The sequence below is a fragment of the Gadus chalcogrammus genome, chromosome 23, assembly GCF_026213295.1.
Source record: "Gadus chalcogrammus isolate NIFS_2021 chromosome 23, NIFS_Gcha_1.0, whole genome shotgun sequence".
NCBI classification, from domain to species: Eukaryota; Metazoa; Chordata; class Actinopteri; order Gadiformes; family Gadidae; genus Gadus; species Gadus chalcogrammus.
Genome location: NC_079434.1, coordinates 16402317 through 16424392, shown reverse-complemented (window position 1 = coordinate 16424392; position 22076 = coordinate 16402317). Strand labels below are relative to the sequence as shown.

The 22076-nt window shown below is 48.9% G+C and overlaps 1 protein-coding gene across 1 annotated transcript in view; it reads right to left on the bottom strand.

Annotated features, from left to right (window-relative positions):
• The window catches only part of LOC130376998 (E3 ubiquitin-protein ligase HECW1-like), a 29662-nt gene extending 17486 nt beyond the window's left edge, over positions 1-12176 (bottom strand). The window contains exons 1-12 of the mRNA XM_056583942.1: positions 12150-12176; positions 11059-11380; positions 10638-10745; positions 8741-8835; positions 6220-6292; positions 5596-5765; positions 4617-4759; positions 3929-4029; positions 2534-3828; positions 1242-1840; positions 701-774; positions 43-196 (exon numbers count right to left, since the gene is read on the bottom strand). Coding sequence (XP_056439917.1) covers positions 43-196; positions 701-774; positions 1242-1840; positions 2534-3828; positions 3929-4029; positions 4617-4759; positions 5596-5765; positions 6220-6292; positions 8741-8835; positions 10638-10745; positions 11059-11380; positions 12150-12176 — 3161 coding nt within the window. The remainder of the gene's footprint in view (positions 1-42; positions 197-700; positions 775-1241; positions 1841-2533; positions 3829-3928; positions 4030-4616; positions 4760-5595; positions 5766-6219; positions 6293-8740; positions 8836-10637; positions 10746-11058; positions 11381-12149) is intronic.
• Between the last annotated feature and the right edge of the window lie 9900 nt (positions 12177-22076).

Here is a 22076-nt window from a genome sequence, read left to right as displayed (position 1 = left end):
CCCAAAAGGACAAAAGGGTCTTAATTTGCACTCCCCACCCACCTTCTGTTGAGCTGCTCCATCTGCTGGGTGGAGCCGGAGCGAGGGAGGCCCTGGGAGCACTGGGGGGGCTGGCTGGGTCTCTGCCACATGGTGGTCCGGTTGACGTGGTCCACGTAGAACACCCTGCCGTGGCTGTCGATACGGGCCTCCCAGTCTGTCAGGGGAGAGGAGGGTGAGTGGTCTGGTAGACCAGGAGGGGTCTGGGGAAAGGGTCTGGCTAGTGGAGCTAGCCTGATCTGGGGACCAGGGGGCCGACGGCGTCATCACGGCTTCAGCCTGGAGGCATGGCGAAGCCTCTGGGGGTGGGAGTCCCCCCCTGGTGTTCGGAGGTCAAAGTGCATCATGTCTGTGTGAGGGAGCTTCCGAACAGGAAGAGAGAAAGATGGCAACAGGAGGCCCCGTCGCAGCCGTCCACCAGGGGTCAGGGTTACAAAAACGTCCCCCTGACCCCGATGCAGACACTGGCTCGTGTCCAGACCAATCACAGAGGAGGAGCACTGGACACATGAACACATTGAATATCTTCATAGATATATCTATCGGGGGGTGGGGTAGGAGGAAGAGGAGGGAGGGGAGGATGAGGATGAGGAGGATGATGAGGAGGAGGGTGGGGAAGACACTGGACTCCAGAGTAAGAGCGCGAGGCCCCTGTTCTTACTTGGAGGTAAAGTGTGGTCTGATTGGAGGGGGAAATGGTCTAGGTCCCAGCCAGGCCGCAGGGCAGCAGGGGGGCTGACAAGAGGGCCTACAGGACACCAGAGAGGGCATGAAAACACACACATGGACGCATACACACACACATAAAAGACACACATGGAGGCCCAAAACCTGGAGAAAACACACACACATGAAGACACACACATGGATACACGCACACAGGTAAAAGACGCACGCACATGGATACACGTACTCACATAAAAGACACACGCATGGAGACACACACGAGGAGAAACACACAGACATGAAGACACACACACATGGAAACACACACATGGATACACGCCCACACACACAAACACATGAAGACCCCAACACCAAACATACACACACACACACACACAAATGAAGACACACTTACAGACACACGCACATAAAGACACGCACACATGAAGTCATGTACATGATCCAGTCTATAAACCACAATCCTGAGAGCAGTGAGACGTAAGCAGGTCTCACCGATGGCGTCCTGCTGGCCGGACCCCCCTGGGGGCCCCCCGCTGCCTGCCCCCGTCCCCTCAGGCCCCCAGTGGGTGGTGTTCCAGGGTCCCCCCCGCTGGCCCCCGGCCCCCCCGCCGGGCGGGGAGCCGTCGGGGTCCGGGAACCTCTCGAAGGCGCTGTTCTCCTCGTCCTCGTCGTCGTCCTGGGAGGAGAACACGGTGCTCCCGGAGCGCCGCGTGCTGTCCACCGACGACAGCCGCTGGCTGCAGAACCGCCCCCGGCCGTCGTAGCCCGAGTGGCTGTAGCAGGAGGTGCTGTAACAGGACGTGCTGTAACAGGAAGTGCTCCGGCAGGAAGTGCTGCGGCTGTGGCAGGAAGTGCTTTGACAGGAAGTGCTGTGGCAGGAGCCCTCGCACAGTTCGCACTCGTGCTCGCCGGGCGCGTGGCACGTGCTGCCGCCGCCGCCACGCCGCCGCCCCCTGCGGCCGGCGTCCCCCTCCTCGCCCCCCCCGCCCCGCCCCCCAGGGTCTCCCCCACCGCCCCTCTCGCCCTCCAGGAGGTGGTTGAGCTCCGACAGGCGCTCGATGGACAGGCTGCGGGGAAGGGCGCGGTGGCAGCAGGACCCGGCGCACTCTGGGACCTGGGGGGGGGGGGGGGGGGGCGGGGCAGGGGGTCAGGGAGGGGGGAGGGTCAGGGAGGGGGACACCACAGAGAATCACACATGGGAGGACATGTCAGTAAACACACTCTGTGGTCCACTTCCTTGGGCCTTCTGACCGGCCTCAGGGATCCCTCCTAAACTACAGTTTAGGCCATCCAGTAGACCATTCATTTTTATTGTTTTCTATTTGTAACCGTCTCTTTTGATGTGCAGCATCATGTGGGTAGCCGAGTGGGTCAGCTACCCCACTCAGGTAATGAGCAGGAGTCTGACCACACCCACCCAGGTAATGAGCAGAGATTTGACCACACCCACTAAGGTAATGAGCAGAGATTTGGAAACACCCACTAAGGTAGAGAGCAGAGATCTGACCACACCCATTAAGGCAATGAGCAGCGCTCTGACCACACCCACGAAGGTAATGAGCAGAGGTCTGACCACACCCACTAAGGTAATGAGCAGCGCTCTGACCGCACCCACTAAGGTAATGAGCAGCGCTCTGACCGCACCCACTAAGGTAATGAGCAGAGGTCTGACCACACCCACCTGAGTAGGAGACAGAGTATCTTCCTCATCAGCATCCTCCTCCTCTAGCTCTCGGGCCGGTTTGAGCTCCAGCGAGACACAAGTGGCATCTTCTGCAGTGGCGTTGGGGAGGGTGGCGCTCTCCACCTCCTCCCTGTTCTCTGAATCCTCTTCTTCCTCCTCCTCTTCCTCTTCCTCTTCCTCCTCGTCCTCGTCCTCCTGGCTGGGTTCTCTGTTCTGGGCAGAAGGCAGACTATGGAGGAGATGGTGGATTCGGATGTAATGGGACCGAGGCGTTTCAGGCTGCCCACAGGACGCCGCGATGACGGTCTCCAGCTCCGACACAGGGAGGGAGCAGGGGCGTTTACGAGGCGGGGAGGGGCCCGGTGCGTTGGGGCCCGGTGGGTCGGGGCTCCGGCAGATGCAGACCGCTGGAGCAGTGCCGGTACAGGTGCAGGAGCGAGGAGGCGCAGGGCTGCAGTCCTCCAGTCGGCCCTCCTGGTTCTCTTCCATTCCGCCCTGCTCTCCTTCTCCGGCATCGCCCCGCGCTCCCTCTCCGTCCGGCTCCACGAGGTCGTCCTCAGCGGCAGGCCCACCGTCCTCCGCTGAGTCTACGGGAGTTTGTCCTACGTCAGCCGCGGCTTCTCCTACCTGTTCAGCCGCCATCCCTTCTGCAGCGTCTCCAGATCCTCCCTCCTCCTCCTCCTCTTCCTCTTCCTCGTCCTGCAACTCCGCTCCAGCTCCTTCCTGTTCTGCTCCTGCCTCCACCTGGTTGAGGACCTCCAGGGGGACAGGCTGGGTCTCTTCTCCTCCCTCCACCTCCTCGAGGACCTCTTGGGGAACCGTCTGGGTCTCTTCTCCTCCGTCCACCTCGGTGAGGACCTCCGGGGGAACCGTCTGGGTCTCTTCTCCTCCGTCCACCTCGGTGAGGACCTCCGGGGGAACCGTCTGGGTCTCTTCTCCTCCGTCCACCTCGGTGAGGACCTCCGGGGGCACCGGCTGGGTCTCTTCTACTCCGTCCACCTCGGTGAGGACCTCCGGGGGAACCGTCTGGGTCTCTTCTCCTCCGTCCACCTCGGTGAGGACCTCCGGGGGAACCGTCTGGGTCTCTTCTCCTCCGTCCACCTCGGTGAGGACCTCCGGGGGAACCGTCTGGGTCTCGGCGGCTCCGTCCTCAGCAGTGCTGCCCACCTCCGACCCCGGCTCCTCCTTCGCCTCTAGAGGAGCAGCTTCCCCGGACACACGGAGGTCCGGCGCTGGCGGCGTCAGGGGGCAGCTGCAGAGCTCCGGGCCGGGGGGGGCTTCATCTAGAGGTAACTCCGGCATGTCGTCCCCCAGGCTCAGGGTGTCAGCGTCCTCCACGTCACTGGGGTCCTCTGCCTCCACCCAGGTCTCCCCGTGCTGGCGCACCGACTCCAAGGCTTGGGATACCTCCTCATCATCTGCCAGGAGAGGAATCCAAATCAGGGCTCGATGCAAGCGCCTAATGTGTCACGGTATGTTTAACGTCGTGCTAGACCAATCCGATTGCTCTGCACCCACCTGGGTAGATGCAGGTGGTCAGCTCGAAGCGGAACTGCAGCTGGCCGCTGACCTGCTCTGTGGGGAGTCTGCGGCCCAGAGGGTAGCTCACCCGCCGGTCCCTGGGGTAGGGGGTGGTGTGGAGAGAGGACAACATGCTGTCAGTCATTCATGAATTTAAACATAAATAACTACCAATTAGAACTCCTGTGCACCATGGCCAAATCGACCCATATTTTGCCAATTATCTATCTGCAAATTTCCCCAAAACATAATTAACTACAGTGTTTTAACTTATTAATGTCTGATTAATTACACATCTATCAAGATATAATCATTGGCATTAAATAACTGTATGTTGTATTAGTTCCAATGTTTCTGTCCAGTGTATATACTATAAATAATAGTTATTAATAGTATCTGTTACTTCATGAGGAATGAACGGTCTGCAAAATAAGGTGTCATTGAGTTTTAATATTGGTGGTTATTGGGTTAGGGTTAGGGTTAGGGTAAGAGATAGTGATGATCAGTCAACTCTTCAGATGAATGCTAATTCCCCCATAACTGATCGGTGAACTCTTCAGATGAAGGCTAGGTCCTCCATAACTGATCGGTGAACTCTTCAGATGAAGGCTATGGACTCCATAACTGATCAGTGAACTCTTCAGATGAAGGCTAGTTCCTCCAGGAGCTTTGATCTCATACTGACCCGATGGCGTTCTTCTCCAAAAGCCTCTGCACGGGGACACAGAGTTTGCCCAGGAAGCGTCTGATGATCGGTCGACTCTTGGCGAACTTGTCCTTGACTTCGATCTCCAGCACGTCGGTGGGCAGGGACAGGAAGCTGAACCTCTGGGTGGGGAGGAGAGGGAGAGAGGGGCACATCGAGTCAGTGGTTGGGTGTCTCTCAGAAGAACAGAGGACTGGGTCATAAGGACGCCTCCTTGTTCACATGATGAACACAAAACAACAATCTGCAATCAACAGAAGAACGAGAAGACAGCAAACCGATACTGGGTTGAGCTGATACTGGGTTGAGCTGAAATTTGTTCAGCAGATACTGGGTAGACTTGATTTCATTGAAGTAGTGCTGTTTACCGCCAGCATTACTCTCCCCGTGTAGATCTTCAGAATATAAGACCTTCTTATAAGTAGGACAATATTAATAACACCAACGATATCCAACTTTTCTTTAGTTTCAACACTCTATGGGGTGCCTGAATTATGACTTATAGAGCGGTGTTTGTAAGTGCCACTGTGTTTGTGTCTGATTGATACATTTGCACATGAAGGCGTGCTCATTACCCTAATTTTCTGTCTGAGATTAAATAAAATATATCTTAATAAAATTGACAGTCACACTGGCACAGACACTTGCACTCGCATTGCCGCCCAAATTGCCATGGACTGTCACTAACGTTCTCAGGGAACATCCAGTCATTGAATAGAATCAGTTCACTTAAGTCCCACTATGCTAGCTGCAAAATACAGCACTGGTTGGAACTATCTAGGAGTTTTCATATATATAGGAATTTGAACCGAACATTTTATAAAAAGTACACATTTTGGTCAGGTAGATGCTGGTCATCAAAACATACCAATACAAACAATATACTATTTCTACTATATATATATATTTGAGAGAGAGAGAGAGAGAGAGAGAGAGAGAGAGAGAGACTTTCCCTTACCTCTCTGCTCCACTGAGGGTTGACTGTGTTGCAGCTGATGGCCGAGCGTTTGTCCTGGCCGTGATGGGGCAGTGAGGGGAAGGCGCTGTGCTTCCCAGGCTGAACAGAAAGCTTCAGGTATGGGTCTGGGTTGAAGAACATCCCCTTCTTCAGTCCCAGGGCCTGGACGTCTGGCATCAGGGACCAGGAATATATAGTCAGGAGGGTGACAGATATACCTCCAAGGAGGATCTACACATGCTCATAAAGAACAGAACAAATTCAACACAAATATGCGACGGGAAGAAATGTCATCAAAGCCATCCATTGTTGTACTTCTACGATTCTATAGATATAGAAACATTTCCGCTGTTTTGAAAAAGGAGGAAAGCAACTGCTGCCTTGTTTTTAAAGATTGCTAGAATATAACTGGGACATAGACAGTACTCAAGCACGATGTATGATTTGTGAGAGCAAAACTTGTACAAAATATTTTTTTAACCTAGTTAATGGCTTGCCCTTACCGTGTCCCTGATATACAATGATTCTGTACATGTTTTACATTCTCCCTTTAGGTTTCAGTTTCGATTCATTAGTGTTAGGGTAAGGGATTACGAGAGAGACAAGAGAAAGACATGAGCCCACCTGACAGCGAGAAGTTTATGAGTCTGCGGCCACCGAGTCCGTGGTGGGCTTCTGGACTCACCACCGGTTTCACCTGGGGAGAGACAAGACCTGGTGAGACACCTGGGGAGAGACAAGACCTGATGAGACACCTGGGGAGAGACAAGACCTGGTGAGACATCTGGGGAGAGACAAGACCTGGTGAGACACCTGGGGAGAGACAAGACCTGGGGAGACACCTGGGGAGAGACAAGACCTGGTGAGGCACCTGGGAAGAGACAAGACCTGATGAGAGACGTGGGTAGAGACAAGACCTGGTGAGACACCTGGGGAGAGACAAGACCTGGTGAGACACTCGGGGAGAGACCTGGGGAGAATGGGAGTCCTGGTGCTTGCTTAGGCCCCAGAAGGATACAAAGTAGGGTTAGGCTAAACCTAAACTAACCCTAACCTAACCCATAATATTACAAAGTATGGGGTTAGGTTAACCCTAAACTATCCCTAAACTAACCTAGAAGGTTACAAAATAAAAGGTTAAGCTTACACTAAACTAACCCAGAACATAACAAAGTGAAGGGTTAAGCTAAGCCTAAAATAACCCAGAATATTACAAAGTGGAGGGTTAAGCTAACCCTAACCTAACTAGAAGGTTACAAAATAAAGCCATGCGATGCTAAGTCAATCAGCTCTTCCCCGCTGGGTTGCTGGAGGACAGCGATGAAGGCGATGAAGGTGATGAAGGTGATGGAGGTGATGGAGGTGACTGAGCTGTGGTTACCCGGGCTCTCCAGCGCAGTTGGGGCCACCTCTTCATCCTCTTCTCACAAAGGGGCCACAGCGGATGACAGATGCCCTCCATGACTCCCAAAAAGCCTCTTAAGCTCCAAACACCCTATGCACCACCTCCTCTAAATCTGCCGCCTCTTCCCTCCGTCGTCCGGTTTCTGATTTAAACTATACAACCCGACATCCCATCTGTCCTTTCTCTGTTCACAGAAAAAGGGGGAGAGAGGGTCAGTTCTCTCTCGACCCTTCTCTTCTCTCTCTCTCCCCCTCTACCCTTCCCTCTCTCGCTCCCTATTGATCCAGGGGTTATTTTTAAACCTCTGTCTGCGGGTTGTGGATCGTGTTCAGGACTCCTCAGCGTCCGCAGTGAACCAGGGGGGTGAACGGAAGTCCTGCAGTAACCTGAGAGCAACCTCCACCCAGGGCCAGAGAGGAGCAACCTCCACCCAAAGAGGAGCTACCTCCTCCCAGAGAGGAGCTTCTCCACCCAGGGCCAGAGAGGAGCTGCTCCACCCAGGGCCAGAGGGGTGCAACCTCCACCCAGAGAGGAGCTTCTCCACCCAGAGAGGACCTGCTCCACCCACAGAGGAGCTGCTCCACCCAGAGAGGAGCTGCTCCACCCAGAGAGGACCTGCTCCACCCAGAAAGGACCTGCTCCACCCAGAGAGGACCTGCTCCACACAGAGAGGACCTGCTCCACCAAGAGAGGAGCTGCTCCACCCAGAGAGGAGCTGCTCCACCCAGAGAGGAACTGCTCCACCCAAAGAGGGGCTGCTCCACACAGAGAGGACCTGCTCCACCCACAGAGGAGCTGCTCCGTCCAGAGCCAGAGAGGAGGTGCTCCACCCAGAGAGGAGCTGCTCCACCCAGAGAGGAGCTGCTCCACCCGCAGAGGAGCTGCTCCACCCAGAGAGGAGCTGTTCCACCCGCAGAGGAGCTGTTCCACCCGCAGAGGAGCTGTTCCACCCGCAGAGGAGCTGCTCCACCCGCAGAGGAGCTGCTCCACCCGCAGAGGAGCTGCTCCACCCGCAGAGGAGCTGCTCCACCCAAAGAGGAGCTGCTCCACCCAAAGAGGAGCTGCTCCACCCAAAGAGGAGCTGCTCCACCCAAAGAGGAGCTGCTCCACCCAAAGAGGAGCTGCTCCACCCAGAGCACTCTGGGGCTGACAGTTGGCTGAGTCGTGACATTGACAAAAAACGAGCAACACATTTCTTACTTTGCTTTCCGTTTCTACTTCTATTTACCACTTATCATCGGGAAAAAACATGTCCTTCGTATACGAATCCTGATCCTACCTTGTCTTGAAGATCACATCCTGACATCACAGTATTCATAAACATCCGTCACTTTCACTGCAATATATTCCAGAAATGTATTTTGCAGACAGGCACATTAAATACACATATTCAGAGTCAGGGTAAAAGATAAATCACCCCAAACTGTTGTTTTGTGGGCAAGGACAGCAGATGACTTTCTCTAGCTTTTTTTTTAGAACCCTGTATCTGATTCGGTATTGTTATCACTATGCACTGACTACCAAAATAATGAACATTTGATGATTCTTCGTTCATACTTTTTCCTTAAAAAGAATAAAGCCAACATAATAACAACATAATAGGATGTGGTGCCAAATCGAATCGGTAGAATTTAATGTTAATTGTATCAAATGTACATTCATCTCTGTTGGGTGGTTGGGGTTCTCCACCATCTCTATTCACGGGTTAGGGTTAGGGTTAGGGTTAGTGCCTCAACTCACAGGGGCAGCGGGGGTGGTGACTGTGAGGGTGGGGGTGGTGGCTCGCAGGGCGCCCGTCCCTCCGTGGTAGTACCTGAAGCACAGGGGGCCCCCCGCTGAGAGGGGGGAGAGGGGGAGAGAGGGAGGGAGGGAGGGAGGGATCGAGTAGAGGGATGAGAGAGTGGGAGGTGAGAGGGAGGAGAGGGAAGGTGGGAGGGAGGGAGGAGAGAGGGAGGGAGGGAGGGAGGGAGGGAGGGATCGAGTAGAGGGAGGAGAGAGTGGGAGGAGAGGGAAGGAGGGAGAAATGGAGGGAGGGAGGGAGGGAGAGAGGTCCATTATAACCAGCGGTACCGTGGGAGTACCTGAAGCACAACAACCTTTCTTTCCTTATTCTCTAGCTTCAAGCGCCTCAAATTACATTTTAAATAATCGCATTCCTTCCCAATGTTGCACGTCGTGATATCAATCACATGATCGCACCCTGATACATCATCACATCATCAAACCCTGATACATCACAGTACAATTGTAATCTAACTATCCCTTTGTTTGGCTGTTCATGAAAGACCTGTTTTTCTTCCGTTTAGATAACAGGGCAGCTAGATAACTAGCATGGACGGCGGAAGGGACCAGACAGCCTTGGCCAGTGGGGGTGTGTCGGCGTGGATGAGGATCAAGGAAAGAGCAGATAAACAGAGGAGGAAACGCATAAAGCTGTGACAGTGATTTAGCACCGAGTCAAACCACAGAAGAGGCCGTATATTCTCTATGTTTCAACCGGTAGCACATTAGGTGTCTTCAATGAATCTTGGAGAACACACACACGCACACGTACACGCACACACACACAAGGTAGATATCCACTAGCTTAAGTGTCAATTTCCCCCCATGGGGAGAAAGACTTGAATCACAAATCAATGCGTCTTTATCCGTGTTTCCTATCTCCCCACCCCCTCGCTCTCTCAGCTCCTCTCTCCTCTCTCAGGGTGTCGTGTTTCTCCCTCCCTGTCTCCCCGGTCTCTACCCTCGCCACCTGGTGCCAGCAGCAGCTGCAGTATTAACCACACCACCAACATCAGGGTGCAGATCCAAACAATAACCAGAGATTACTTTGATGACGTGATGTTCACCACCTTCCGGTGAGACTACCCGACGTTAACCTTCTCCCTATCAGATCGTCCGCCACCCATAATGCTCTGGGGTTATTTGTGGGGGATAAAGATCTTTACTTTCACCAAAATCAGGGTTAAAAGCTGTGTCTTGGGAAAGAATCTGCCTCAACACATTAACTGCAACGTATTCTTCTTTGGTTTGAAAAGCTATCGAATAATTGGCATTTTGATCCGGATGCTGGACAATAGGGAGATCCCCGGGAATGGTTTGTAGATTTTTCTATTTGAAAATATATATTTTTTCTTAAATAAACAAGAATTCTATACTTGAAGTATGTGTGTGTTTAAAATGCACAATAACCTGTTGAATAAATAATTAGGTTTGGAGGAAGATTTTCAATCCTGTCCTGTCAAAATAACAGCCAGCGGCAGTGCACCCAATGGCGGACACAAGATACGCACACAGCAGCATCAACGCAGCCAATCAGGCAGTACTGGTACTCAGAGTTTCCATCTTTGGCATTTATTGGCGGTTTTCTAGCCGGGGATTTTAGGACGACACTACAAACAAACATGAGCTATGTAACCTTTAAATGCAGAAGAAGGAAACACCCTCACAATCATCATAGTACCATCACATTAACAGGCTTACCAGGACAGAAACAAGGCGTTTATACGCTGAATGCTGTAGCCTATAATGTCACCACCGTAGTGAGGGAATAAACTGTTTCCCCCTGGTGGCGTGTGACCGGGACGCCTCCTAAAGCTCAATGCCAAGTCCAAAATAACACCTTCTTCATACTTACACTCAGGGAGGTAGGAGGTGGCTTCGATCTTCCAGACGATCTGCCCCTTCTTAGAGCCGTTGACTCCCCTGTTCTTATAGTCCAGGAAGTTCTCAGACAGAGGCTCGTCTGAAAGACACACACAGCAAGAATTAAGAAGGTTAACCTGTTACTATCTCTATACTACATAATGTTAAATAAACTTTATCAAACAATGTCATTCCATGTGCATGGTCACAGGCATTTCTTTTAGGGCCATAAAAATGGGTTGAAGAGCTTCTATTCAGTAGTGCTGAACCCTCACTGACAGGGCAGTAGGGTAACTCACCAACGTGGTACATCCCTATCAGACAGGGTAACTTACCCACGTGGTACATCCCGATCAGACCCCAGGTTAACTCACCCATGTGGTACATCCCAATCAGACCCCAGGGCGACTCACCCACGTGGTACATCCCGATCCAGTCCCCGGCGTCCACCTGCTCCCTGATGTCCCAGGTGAGCACCAGGTCCTGGCTCTGGCCCACGGTGTAGTGGCAGCAGCTGAGTGCCAGCGTGGAGCGGCTCTCCGGGGCCGGCAGGTCGGGGTCGCTGCTGGCCCGCGCCAGGCCCGGGGCCAAGGGGGCCCGGGTCGGCCCCCGGCCCCCCAGGCTCTCCGGGCCGTAACCAAGGCTACCGGCGTCTTTACATGGCCGCCAGCTCTGGCTGCTCCGGGTGGGGGAGGCCATGGCTGCCAGCCCCAGCAGCCTATTATGGTATGTATTCTGCAGAAGGAGAGCATTATGGTATGTATTCTGCAGAACGAGAGCATTATGGTATGTATTCTGCAGAAGTAGATAATATGGTATGTATTCTGCAGAAGTAGAGTATTATGGTATGCATTCTGCAGAAGGAGAGCATTATGGTATGTATTCTGCAGAAGTAGAGTATTATGGTATGTATTCTGCAGAAGGAGAGCATTATGGTATGTATTCTGCAGAATTAGAGTATTATGGTTTGTATTCTGCAGAAGGAGAGCATTATGGTATGTATTCTGCAGAAGGAGAGCATTATGGTATTCTGCAGAAGTAAAGTATTATGGTATGTATTCTGCAGAAGCAGAGTATTATGGTATGCATTCTGCAGAAGGAGAGCATTATGGTATGTATTCTGCAGAAGTAGAGTATTATGGTATGTATTCTGCAGAAGGAGAGCATTATGGTATGTATTCTGCAGAAGGAGAGCATTATGGTATGCATTCTGCAGAAGGAGAGCATTATGGTATGTATTCTGCAGAAGTAGATAATATGGTACGTATTCTGCAGAAGTAGAGTATTATGGTATGCATTCTGCAGAAGGAGAGCATTATGGTATGTATTCTGCAGAAGTAGAGCATTATGGTATGTATTCTGCAGAAGGAGAGCAGGCTCTTCAACATCCCTCAACGACTATGGATGGTATCTTTGTAGAGAGCACACACACAGACACACACGTGTGTCTGTGTGTGTGTGTGTGTGTGTGTGTGTGTGTGTGTTTGTGTGTGTGGGTACTGACCTTAATGCTACACAGGTGTGTCAGCATAATGACTGATCAACTCCAAACAGAGCAAAACCTGGGAGAAGGGCAGACACATTACAGAGAGACCAGAACCAGACAACAGTGATTATAGTGAGAGACAGAGCGTAATAAGACATGACCGGGGCATCTCTGCCCTGATTGACAGCTCTCTTGGCCAACAAGCAGTTTTGTAAACTTAAGCAAGGTGTTGAGTTAGTTTAGCAGCGTATCATGCTTCACATTCATGGCTATACGTTATGTTACAAACTCTTGAAAGAGATTATCCAGCTGTTATCGGTTTAAGTATATTTTGCTAACATGCTCACACATGAAAATAACCCGAAGGCATCTGACTGCTGTACTTAGCAGTGACAGAACAGTCTATACTAACAGTCCAAACACAACTTTCAAAGGGCACTCGTTTAATTTAATTCATAAAACAGTAAATATGATTGACCCCAAGGAGGCACAATAAACATTCAGCGTATCTGGACATGCTCAGTGTGGTTTTCCTAGAGTGGGTTGGATTCAGATTTATAGAGATGATGATAGGTCCCTGCATCCCAGAGACACGCTAGGGGGGGGCGTGGGTCTCATGGAGCCCCAGCGGCCCTGGGCAGGAGGCCAAGCGTGGATCCTGGTTTACTGGCTCAAATGGTTAGCAATGTTTACGTCCACAAACCAAATCTGTGAGCCTCTAAACTACTTTGCAGAAATCCACGAGTGACCTCACAGAAATGCCTGCTCCCATACTTAATTTCGCTAAATGACCTAACTAGGTACACCCATCAAGCAGTGTTTGTAGAAGAATATCATCTGAATCACGGTTTGCAAGCTTCCTCCATCTTTCCTCTGATTCCGAAGCAGACCTGAGTTTGGGTTATATCACCCCATCTGCCTGACCTGCTGCTTCAAGCAGTTGGCAGCCCTGCACGGATTAGCCAAATCGGTTTTGGTTCTGAGAACAAAGAGCATCTGAGCCTCAAGACAGAAGGAGTGAAATGGTCATACCTCATTTTGATCAGGACACAAAAGAATTTAGAGTGAACATCGGAAAACAAATTGAATCGACATCATGTGACAGAATGGGACAGGAGACATTAAGGGCTCAATAAGACTGACACAAATAGACCATGGAAAGACATTTAATGCGTGTCTAGCAGACAACAACATGGTTTGCAATGCAGCGGGGAATCTTGAAAGCCTGCAAAGTAAGATAAGGGATTGCTCAAAAGCTTTCTTCCTCCCACAACAACACTCTGTTGTCCACGGTGTAACCGGAATGGATTACCGATCGCTTGCTCTGTCTCCCCGTCTCAATGTTCGTCCCTTAAACATCTCTCTCTGCTTTGTGCCTAACGAAGTTACGCAGAGAGCTGCTCTCCTGGACGTCTCTTCGGTGCTGCTCGTGTGGAGCTATTGTTACCACTCTACCAGAACAAGCTTATCTGAACAAGGCAGAACCATTCGATTAAGACATATTGATCTTTCGGCGTAAAAGGGTTAGTACTAGAGTGAGAGAACACACACACACTTGACAAACGGATTGGGTTGTAAAGTATGTGTTTGCACGTTTCTACATTACAATGGATCAAATCAAATTGTATCCGTGAAATGAAGCGTGAGAAATGGAGGGTTCAGGTGGGCCTGTCGTAACGGGGGGATTGGAGGCATTGGGGTCTCACTGTCTTTGGGTTCTTTACCTCTTCTACGGGAAATGCCTTCACACAGCCTCCATTTTTAAGATACTGACAACTAAGCTAATAACGACACTGTCTGACGCGGGAACTTGAGTTTATTTGATGACATAATTTAATGTTTACGCTGCTGGGTTGGTAACTAATTAGATTTAGCAATACATCCAGATGGAAATACATTTCGGTTTAATAATTTAGATATTAATCTGCAGACTTTAATCTGTACATAAAGTGAGGATTATTTTACAGCTACACAGTTCAAGCTGAGATTTACATGAACAACTTTCTGCCTTGTTACAGTTTAGGCGTTGAACCTTGGGATTCTGATATATTGATCCTTCAAACAATGTGATTCTGATATATTTATTGTCCTATCCCTTATGAATGTCAGATCGTTTATTATAGAAATGCAGGGCCAACATGTGAGATCAACATCCTCAACACAACGCAATAGACGAGGTGTGTGTGTGTGTGTGTGTGTGTGTGTGTGTGTGTGTGTGTGTGTGTGTGTGTGTGTGTGTGTGTGTGTGTGTGTGTGAGAGCAGGTGCTTGTATACTATTTTCCTTCACTATTCCTGCCCATACTTCTGTATCTGAACCATTAGCTCCATCTCTGATCCTGATGGCTCATCCGATCCCGTCATCACTGTGAACAGGAGAGCAGAGGTGGTTCCCCCTGTGAGTCTCCTGGAGATGACCCAATAGAGCCAAAGGACCCATTACTGTACCCCCCCCTAACACAATCTGGACACATTACGGCTCTTCCCGATCAATGCCCCAGCCATCTCTCAGCAGGATGTTTCTGTTAGCTGAGCACTAGCCAGCAGCAGGAACATGGCTTCCTCTAGGAATGAGGAGCTCTGATTCCATTACAGGTTGCAAATGGCAGTCAATAACATTGGAGACACCTTTTCCCAATGACCAGAGACTTTGCGCTCTGCTCTGCCAAGCAATGCCGCCCAAACTAGCATCACTAATAGCCGTCTAACTATCATCACCGCTAGCCACACAAACTAGCATCACTGCTAGCCGCCCAAATTAGCATCACTGCTAGCCACCTAACCTATAATCACCGCTAGCCACACAAACTAGCATCAATTACAGTTAATTACCAAAGTTTCCATGTCTGGTCGACATTATTCATTGTTGATAGCATTCCAGCGAACACACAGACAGCTTCAAATCAGAGCAAATACTGAGGAACTGTTTTATATCATGATATGAATATGATTGGCTGCAATTTAGGCTTTATAAGGCCTAAACAATCAATAATGCACACACACATACTCAGGCAAGGCAGCAATGTAAGAAGGATTGATCCATAAATAATGAAGCTTTGCATCTCAATAAGTGCCCAGGTTACCACACGCACAAACACACACACATCCACACCCACACCCACACAAACACAATGACAATGTTTGACAATGTATTCTACTTGATGAACAACAGTCTGTCTTGTTAGGATCAGATCAATTGGATTTTAATTTAAAAATAAAACTTAACAACATCCTAACCTTTGCTGTACTGAGATGTTCTCTAAAAACAGAGCTGTTCCCTACACAGAGATATTCGAAGATCACAGAGATGTTCCCTTAACACAGAGATCATGTACCTTCATAACGGCTGGATGAGTTCACAGGGCCCAAAAGCCACAACAGGTTGTGTTCTTGTATCGGTTCACCTGGTTCAGGAGGACAGTGAGATTAGCTGACAGTGGAGCCCTATGCTTTGAGCCTCTATACCTTAAGACTAGCAGACAGTGAAGCCCATAGATGCTTTGAGCCTCTATACCTTAAGACTAGCAGACAGTGAAGCCCTATGCCTCTATACCTTCAGACCAGCAGACGCCAGACAGTAGAGCCCTAAGCCTCTATACCTTAAGACTAGCAGACAGTGAAGCCCTAAGCCTCTATACCTTAAAACTAACAGACATTGGAGCCCTAAGCCTCTACTAGCAGACACTGGAGCCATATACCTTAAGACTAGCCGACACACAGCCCGATGCTGTGAGCCTCTATACCTTCAGATCCTCACATCGCATCAGGGAGGCTTAAGATGCAGGAACAACCCCAGGGAACAACAAGTGAAGCAGAGTCAAGCCTTCCACTGTCTCATTATTATTATGAGTGGCTGTCAGGGCACAACATCAGGTATTGGATCAATGATGTTCTATGGGAGACGACTGATAAACCCACAGATTATTGTCTCAGTGATGAGATGTAGGACTCTTCATTAATCACCTGAGAATAATTATCTGTGTCTGCTCATCAACAGAGCCTCTCTGCACATACAGCGGATGTTGGGGGTGACGTCATATCCACCGGGAGAGCCAAACAGGTGAGACACAGCTGAGAGACAGGTGAGACACAGCTGAGAGACAGGTGAGACAGGTGAGACACACGACACGTGACACGTGTGATGCTCGGTATCCTCGGGCTAAGAGGAAGACATGAGAGGCCTCGTTTAGGCAGAATCTCTGGACTGGTCTCAGCCGATTAAACGGGACGTAGACGGCGGGTCGGGACATCGTTTAAACAGACGGCCCGCGGTTAGAGTCCGCAACGTACACCGAGGTCCACCGTTAAGCACCGGGACCGCTGCGGTGTCCAAAGCCCCCCGCCACGCGCCACCTACCTGATGCACGTGCGGTCGGTGATCATATCCGGTGGGTCTCTCGGCGTCACGGACCTCATCGGCCGGTCAGGACTCTGATGGTGAAGGAGATAACCCTAACCCTATCCCCATCACATCAACACAACCTCCGGAAAAGAGCCCCGTGCACGCGAGAACCACAAGTCTCATCCCCCTTTCTCCGTGATCTGGGTACCAGGCCGACAGCCAATCAGAACCATCCTCCGTGATCTGGGTACCAGGCCACTAGCCAATCAGAAGGCGCGTCTCCTCGTGAGGCAGAACGGAGCTCTCCATCTTTATCCTCTGTTATGATTAACCTAGTTTGTATAATTTAAACGATGATAACAATAATAATGATGATAATCATAATCATCAAAATCATCATTATTGTTAGGATTATTACGATTATAATTATTATTATAATTCATTATTATAATTATTATAGTAAGCCAAAGTCCCTTTAGATCAACCTAATAACAATCGAGTTGCCTGTTGAGTTTCAATGTACATATCTTCACTGCATAGGTTCTATTCTATTCTTTAATACCTTGACTATCCTTTTGAAAAATGTCTCTGAATGAAGTGTAGGAAGAGGGAGCTAAAATAAGACGGCATGCACTGCATTCAATCTGTAATGGCAGCAAATCAAGAGCCATTGTCATTGAACCCTTGGTAGAAAGCATTCAGGCACCTCATTAAAGACAACGTCCTCCACATCGCCACACAACACACGCACGCACGCACGCACGCACGCACGCACGCACGCACGCACGCACGCACGCACGCACGCACGCACGCACGCACACACACACACACACACACACACACACACACACACACACACACACACACACACACACACACAATCTCCCACACAATCTCAAACACACACACACACACACACACACACACACACACACACACACATACACACACACATTCACATACACTTGCATACACAGTTACACACACATACACTCAAACAGACAGGAACAGTCATGCATATGCAGGCACACACAAACACACTCACACACAAACAAACAAAAACAAACCCACACCTATGTCACGCACAGTTACGCACAGTTACGCACACTCCCCTCCTTAGTGATTTAATAGAAACATAGATTGAAAGCTGGGGCGATGAAATCAAGCCACACCATTAAGACAGACTCTGGTAAACTGATGGTTTGGCCTCAGGAGAAGGAACAGACACGCAGAACGTCCATATTTTCTATTAACCAATAGTTTTCTTACATTTTTGTGGTGCCTACATAATAATTATTTGAAAAATACTATAATTTCAAGACTTTATCGAGACCATATCACTTATTAGAATCAATGAAGTCTCTTGGCAAGATGGTATTGTTCAACATAATGATATTGTTATTATTACATTATTATTATAACATTATACAATTATTATCAAATTATTGTATTACTATTATTATCATCACCACATTTTACATTATATTATCCCATTATAACATTATTATTGACATTACAATCCGAACTTTATCATACTGTTATTATTAGAGGCCTACGGCAATGACTCAGTTGTGTTCCTACAGTAAAAATATTTAGTATTTTTAAATGTTGTTCATTTTCAGACCATATATTATAGCATGGTGTAACGCAATCACAAAGTAGGGGTTGTATTATAAAAGTTATGAAACGTAATAGGTTAAAATAAACTGAATCTACATGAAATACCAGAAGAAATTGTTTAAAATGGATTGGTCTTCAAATGTTTTTATTTATATTAATATTGTAATGAGTAAACTATCGTTCTCTAAACGTTGTTATTCTTCAGATAAAAATATCGATATTTAAGACAATAATCAATAATTTCATTATCAATTAAATCCTCCCCAAAAATCCGTGAGTCCAAAGGCTTTGAAATCCCAGTGCTTCACACCTCATGAAGGAACATCTCTTCTGGATGAAGTCTTGTTCAGCAGAGGAGAAATGGGGATGGGTGAAGGAGAGATAAGAGGAACAGGAGGTGGGTGGAGGAGAAGTGAAGATGTCGGGGTGTTATCTTGTCAGAGGAAGGCAACACGGTCCACTGCAGTGGTTCCGCGTCACAGGTGATATACCGATCACAGCCACTTGGAGGCGCTGCTGCCATCTCCGCAGCTGTTACACAACTGACATCCAGAATAACGACACACACAAAGGCTCGCAGTTCATTCTGTAGCATCATGTGGTTCTATCCATTTCCTCTCTCTCTTTCGCACCAGTGGCCAATCTTGTATTTACATAAGAACCGGGGGAGATGTTTGTGTGTTTGTAAGTGTGTGTTTGTGTGTGTTTGTGCCTGCCCATATTTTAGTGTGAACAAGACAATATTGGTTTATGCAATGTCAGTGTCACCCAGCAATGTGCATCAGCCTTATATGAAAAGAACATCTAATATGACCAGGCACCACCTATTGCTTTTTCTTCCCTTTCTCACATACAAATCAGACGCATGTGCGTACACAGACGCACACACACACACACACACACACACACACACACACACACACACACACACACACACACACACACACACACACACACACACACACACACACACACACACACACACACACACACACACACACACACTCACGCGCACACACACACACACACACACACACACCTCTATCTTCTCTCTATCTCAACCACCCATCCTTTGCCTCCTCCTTCACTTCTAATATTTAACATTTGTCACACTCTGTGATTCTCTCTCGCCCCTCTCTCCCCTCTCTCCTCTCTCCCTCTCCCCTCCTCTCCCCCTCTCTCTCTCACACCATGCCTCTTTTATGTTTCTGAAAGCCTCCTGCTTATATTTCCCGGCGACAAGTGACTCTGAGATGCTGGCTGACGGCTACGCACACAGACCTGATGATCCACAGCTAGTCAGAGTCCTGGAGGGGGCAGGAGCCTGGGACTGACTCTCTGGTGACCGGTCCCCTCCGTGGGGCCAGCAGCCTGGGACTGAGTCCCTGAGGAATCCCTTCATGGGGTTCAGTTGGAAAGGTAAACAGATATGGAGACGGAGGAGTATAGATGAAAGATAGAAGAGTGATGGATACACAGATGTGAAGAGGTGTTGTTTCAGTCTTTCTTTCTCTCTCTCTCTGCACAACCACACATGTAGGATGCTAACATATGAGAACACACATGATGCTAACATATGATGCTAAAATATTCGAATAATTCTACCATATGCACCTGATGCTACCATATGCAAATGATGCTACCATATGATGCTAACAGATGCAAATGATGCAAACATATGATGTTTGCATATTCACATGATGAAACATATGATGCATTGCTAACATATGATGCTTACACATGCGCATGATGCTAACATGCACACAAGGACAGAAGGCTTGTTCCACTGGCCAGGAATAATTTGAATTACCTGGCAGACGAAGAGGAGAGCGGAGTGACATTTCAACATCAAGTTATTTCACACCATGAATGATTTATGTACAAAACACAAAATATTGTTTTTATATAAAAATAATCGAGAGAGCGAGAGACAGATAGACAGTGAACGAGAGAGAAAGCAGATAATGTAAAATATTGGAGCTAATATTGGTTAGATCACCCCCCATATATTGGGGGCGATTGTGAAACCAAATCATTATGAAAACTCAAGTGGAAACGTCATTTGGGTATGAAATTTGCAGGTTTTATTAAGTTCATGTCTATTGATGTGAGACCAAATGTAGTAGCACAGAAATATCCTCATGAATACAAGTCACTGAGTGAGTCGTCGTTGGTTTGCAAGCTTTTTCTTTTGTGACCCCGCCCAACTCTACACATCTACAGAAACACAATCACATTGGTAGGAGCCAGATGCCTACTTTTATCAAAAGGAATAAAACAAGTAGTCCATTTTTGCAACCCAAACTACTCCGGACATTCACCTCCTCTCTACAAAGTGCAGATCAGCCACCGAGCGAGTGGAGCGGGAGCCTCCGGTCGCTGCAACATTCATCGTGGCAGACTGGGATAATAAATCACTTGAGTGGTGGAGCAGAGGAACTTAATGAGATCATAATGTCACGATGGCTGTTAGGGTGGAGGGAGGCTGCCAGCGCTGAGCGTCTATGTCAGTACCCTGGGTCTCCACGTCACCTCAATCTATCAAGACAAAGAACGCGTTAGGCTCCCGGAATAAACAGAACAGGCACCGCCGAAAAGGAACTGACACCATCCTGAGCTGGAGAAGGGGAGGAACAGAACAGGTTCCAAGCCCACGCCCCAGAGGTAGAACCTGCCACATATTCGGCTCAATCAAGATCACAAAGTCCACGGGCAGCAGGGGCCAACAGAGCTGTGCTTCATCAGGGCGGGGGGGGGGCATTCTGAGGGGCGTCCACGCCTGAGCTGGTCTTTCCGTATTAATCATAACCTGGAACGCGCTGTTCATCTGGGTGAAGTCTCCTTGCTGATAGTACGGTTCTTTTGGTGATGGAGTCTCCATGCTGATAGTATTGTTCTTTGGGTGGAGGAGCTCTTTGCTGATAGTACGGTTCTTTGGGTGGAGGAGCTCCTTGCTGATAGTACGGTTCTTTGGGTGGAGGAGCTCCTTGCTGATAGTACGGTTCTTTGGGTGGAGGAGCTCCTTGCTGATAGTAGCCTACGGTTCTTTGGGTGGAGGAGCTACTTGCTGATAGTACGGTTCTTTGGGTGGAGGAGCTCCTTGCTGATAGTACGGTTCTTTGGGTGGAGGAGCTCCTTGCTGATAGTACGGTTCTTTGGGTGGAGGAGCTCCTTGCTGATAGTACGGTTCTTTGGGTGGAGGAGCTCCTTGCTGGTAGTACGGTTCTTTGGGTGGAGGAGCTCCTTGCTGATAGTACCGTTCTTTGGGTGGAGGAGCTCCTTGCTGATAGTACGGTTCTTTGGGTGGAGGAGCTCCCTGCTGATAGTACGGTTCTTTGGGTGGAGGAGTGCTCCTTCCGACGCGGTGCAGACCTAGCCGCAAGTAACCAACTCAGAGGACATTAGCATTGGACTTTAGCATGTGTAACACTTCACTTAATTCAACACCATTTTTATATATTTTTCAATACAGTACAGCTTTTAAAGCAGTGTTTAATCATTGTGGTGCCATGTCATTGTAAGAGAATGAGCACACGGCTCTTTAAAACATGGTGCTTCAGAGGTGAAGAAAGAAACCAAATACATGATGATAGAGAGAGGACGACCCGGGGACGAAAAGAGGTGCAATACTGCCAAGTTTCTCGTCATTAAATATAAGCAGATAAGACTTCTATTTTTCATGAATAGGGCTTTCCATGGAGGGGATTGACTAAGAGGTCGCAATACATCACACGAATGCTAATGCATTACCTCGGCTGGCCCGGGCCCTAACAAACAAACTCTGTTCCGCTTCCCAGTGAACTCTGGTTCGCTTCACTTAAGGTGTGAACGGGTTCTGACCCAACTACAAGAAGGCCAACCAGAACGTTGTCGGTTGAATTTACTTTTGACAAGAACACAGATAATAATGAAGTTATTCAGCCAGGTATAGGATCACTTTTCCTAGGCAAAAACTAGTAAAAAATGCTCTGAGGGGGGGGGGAAA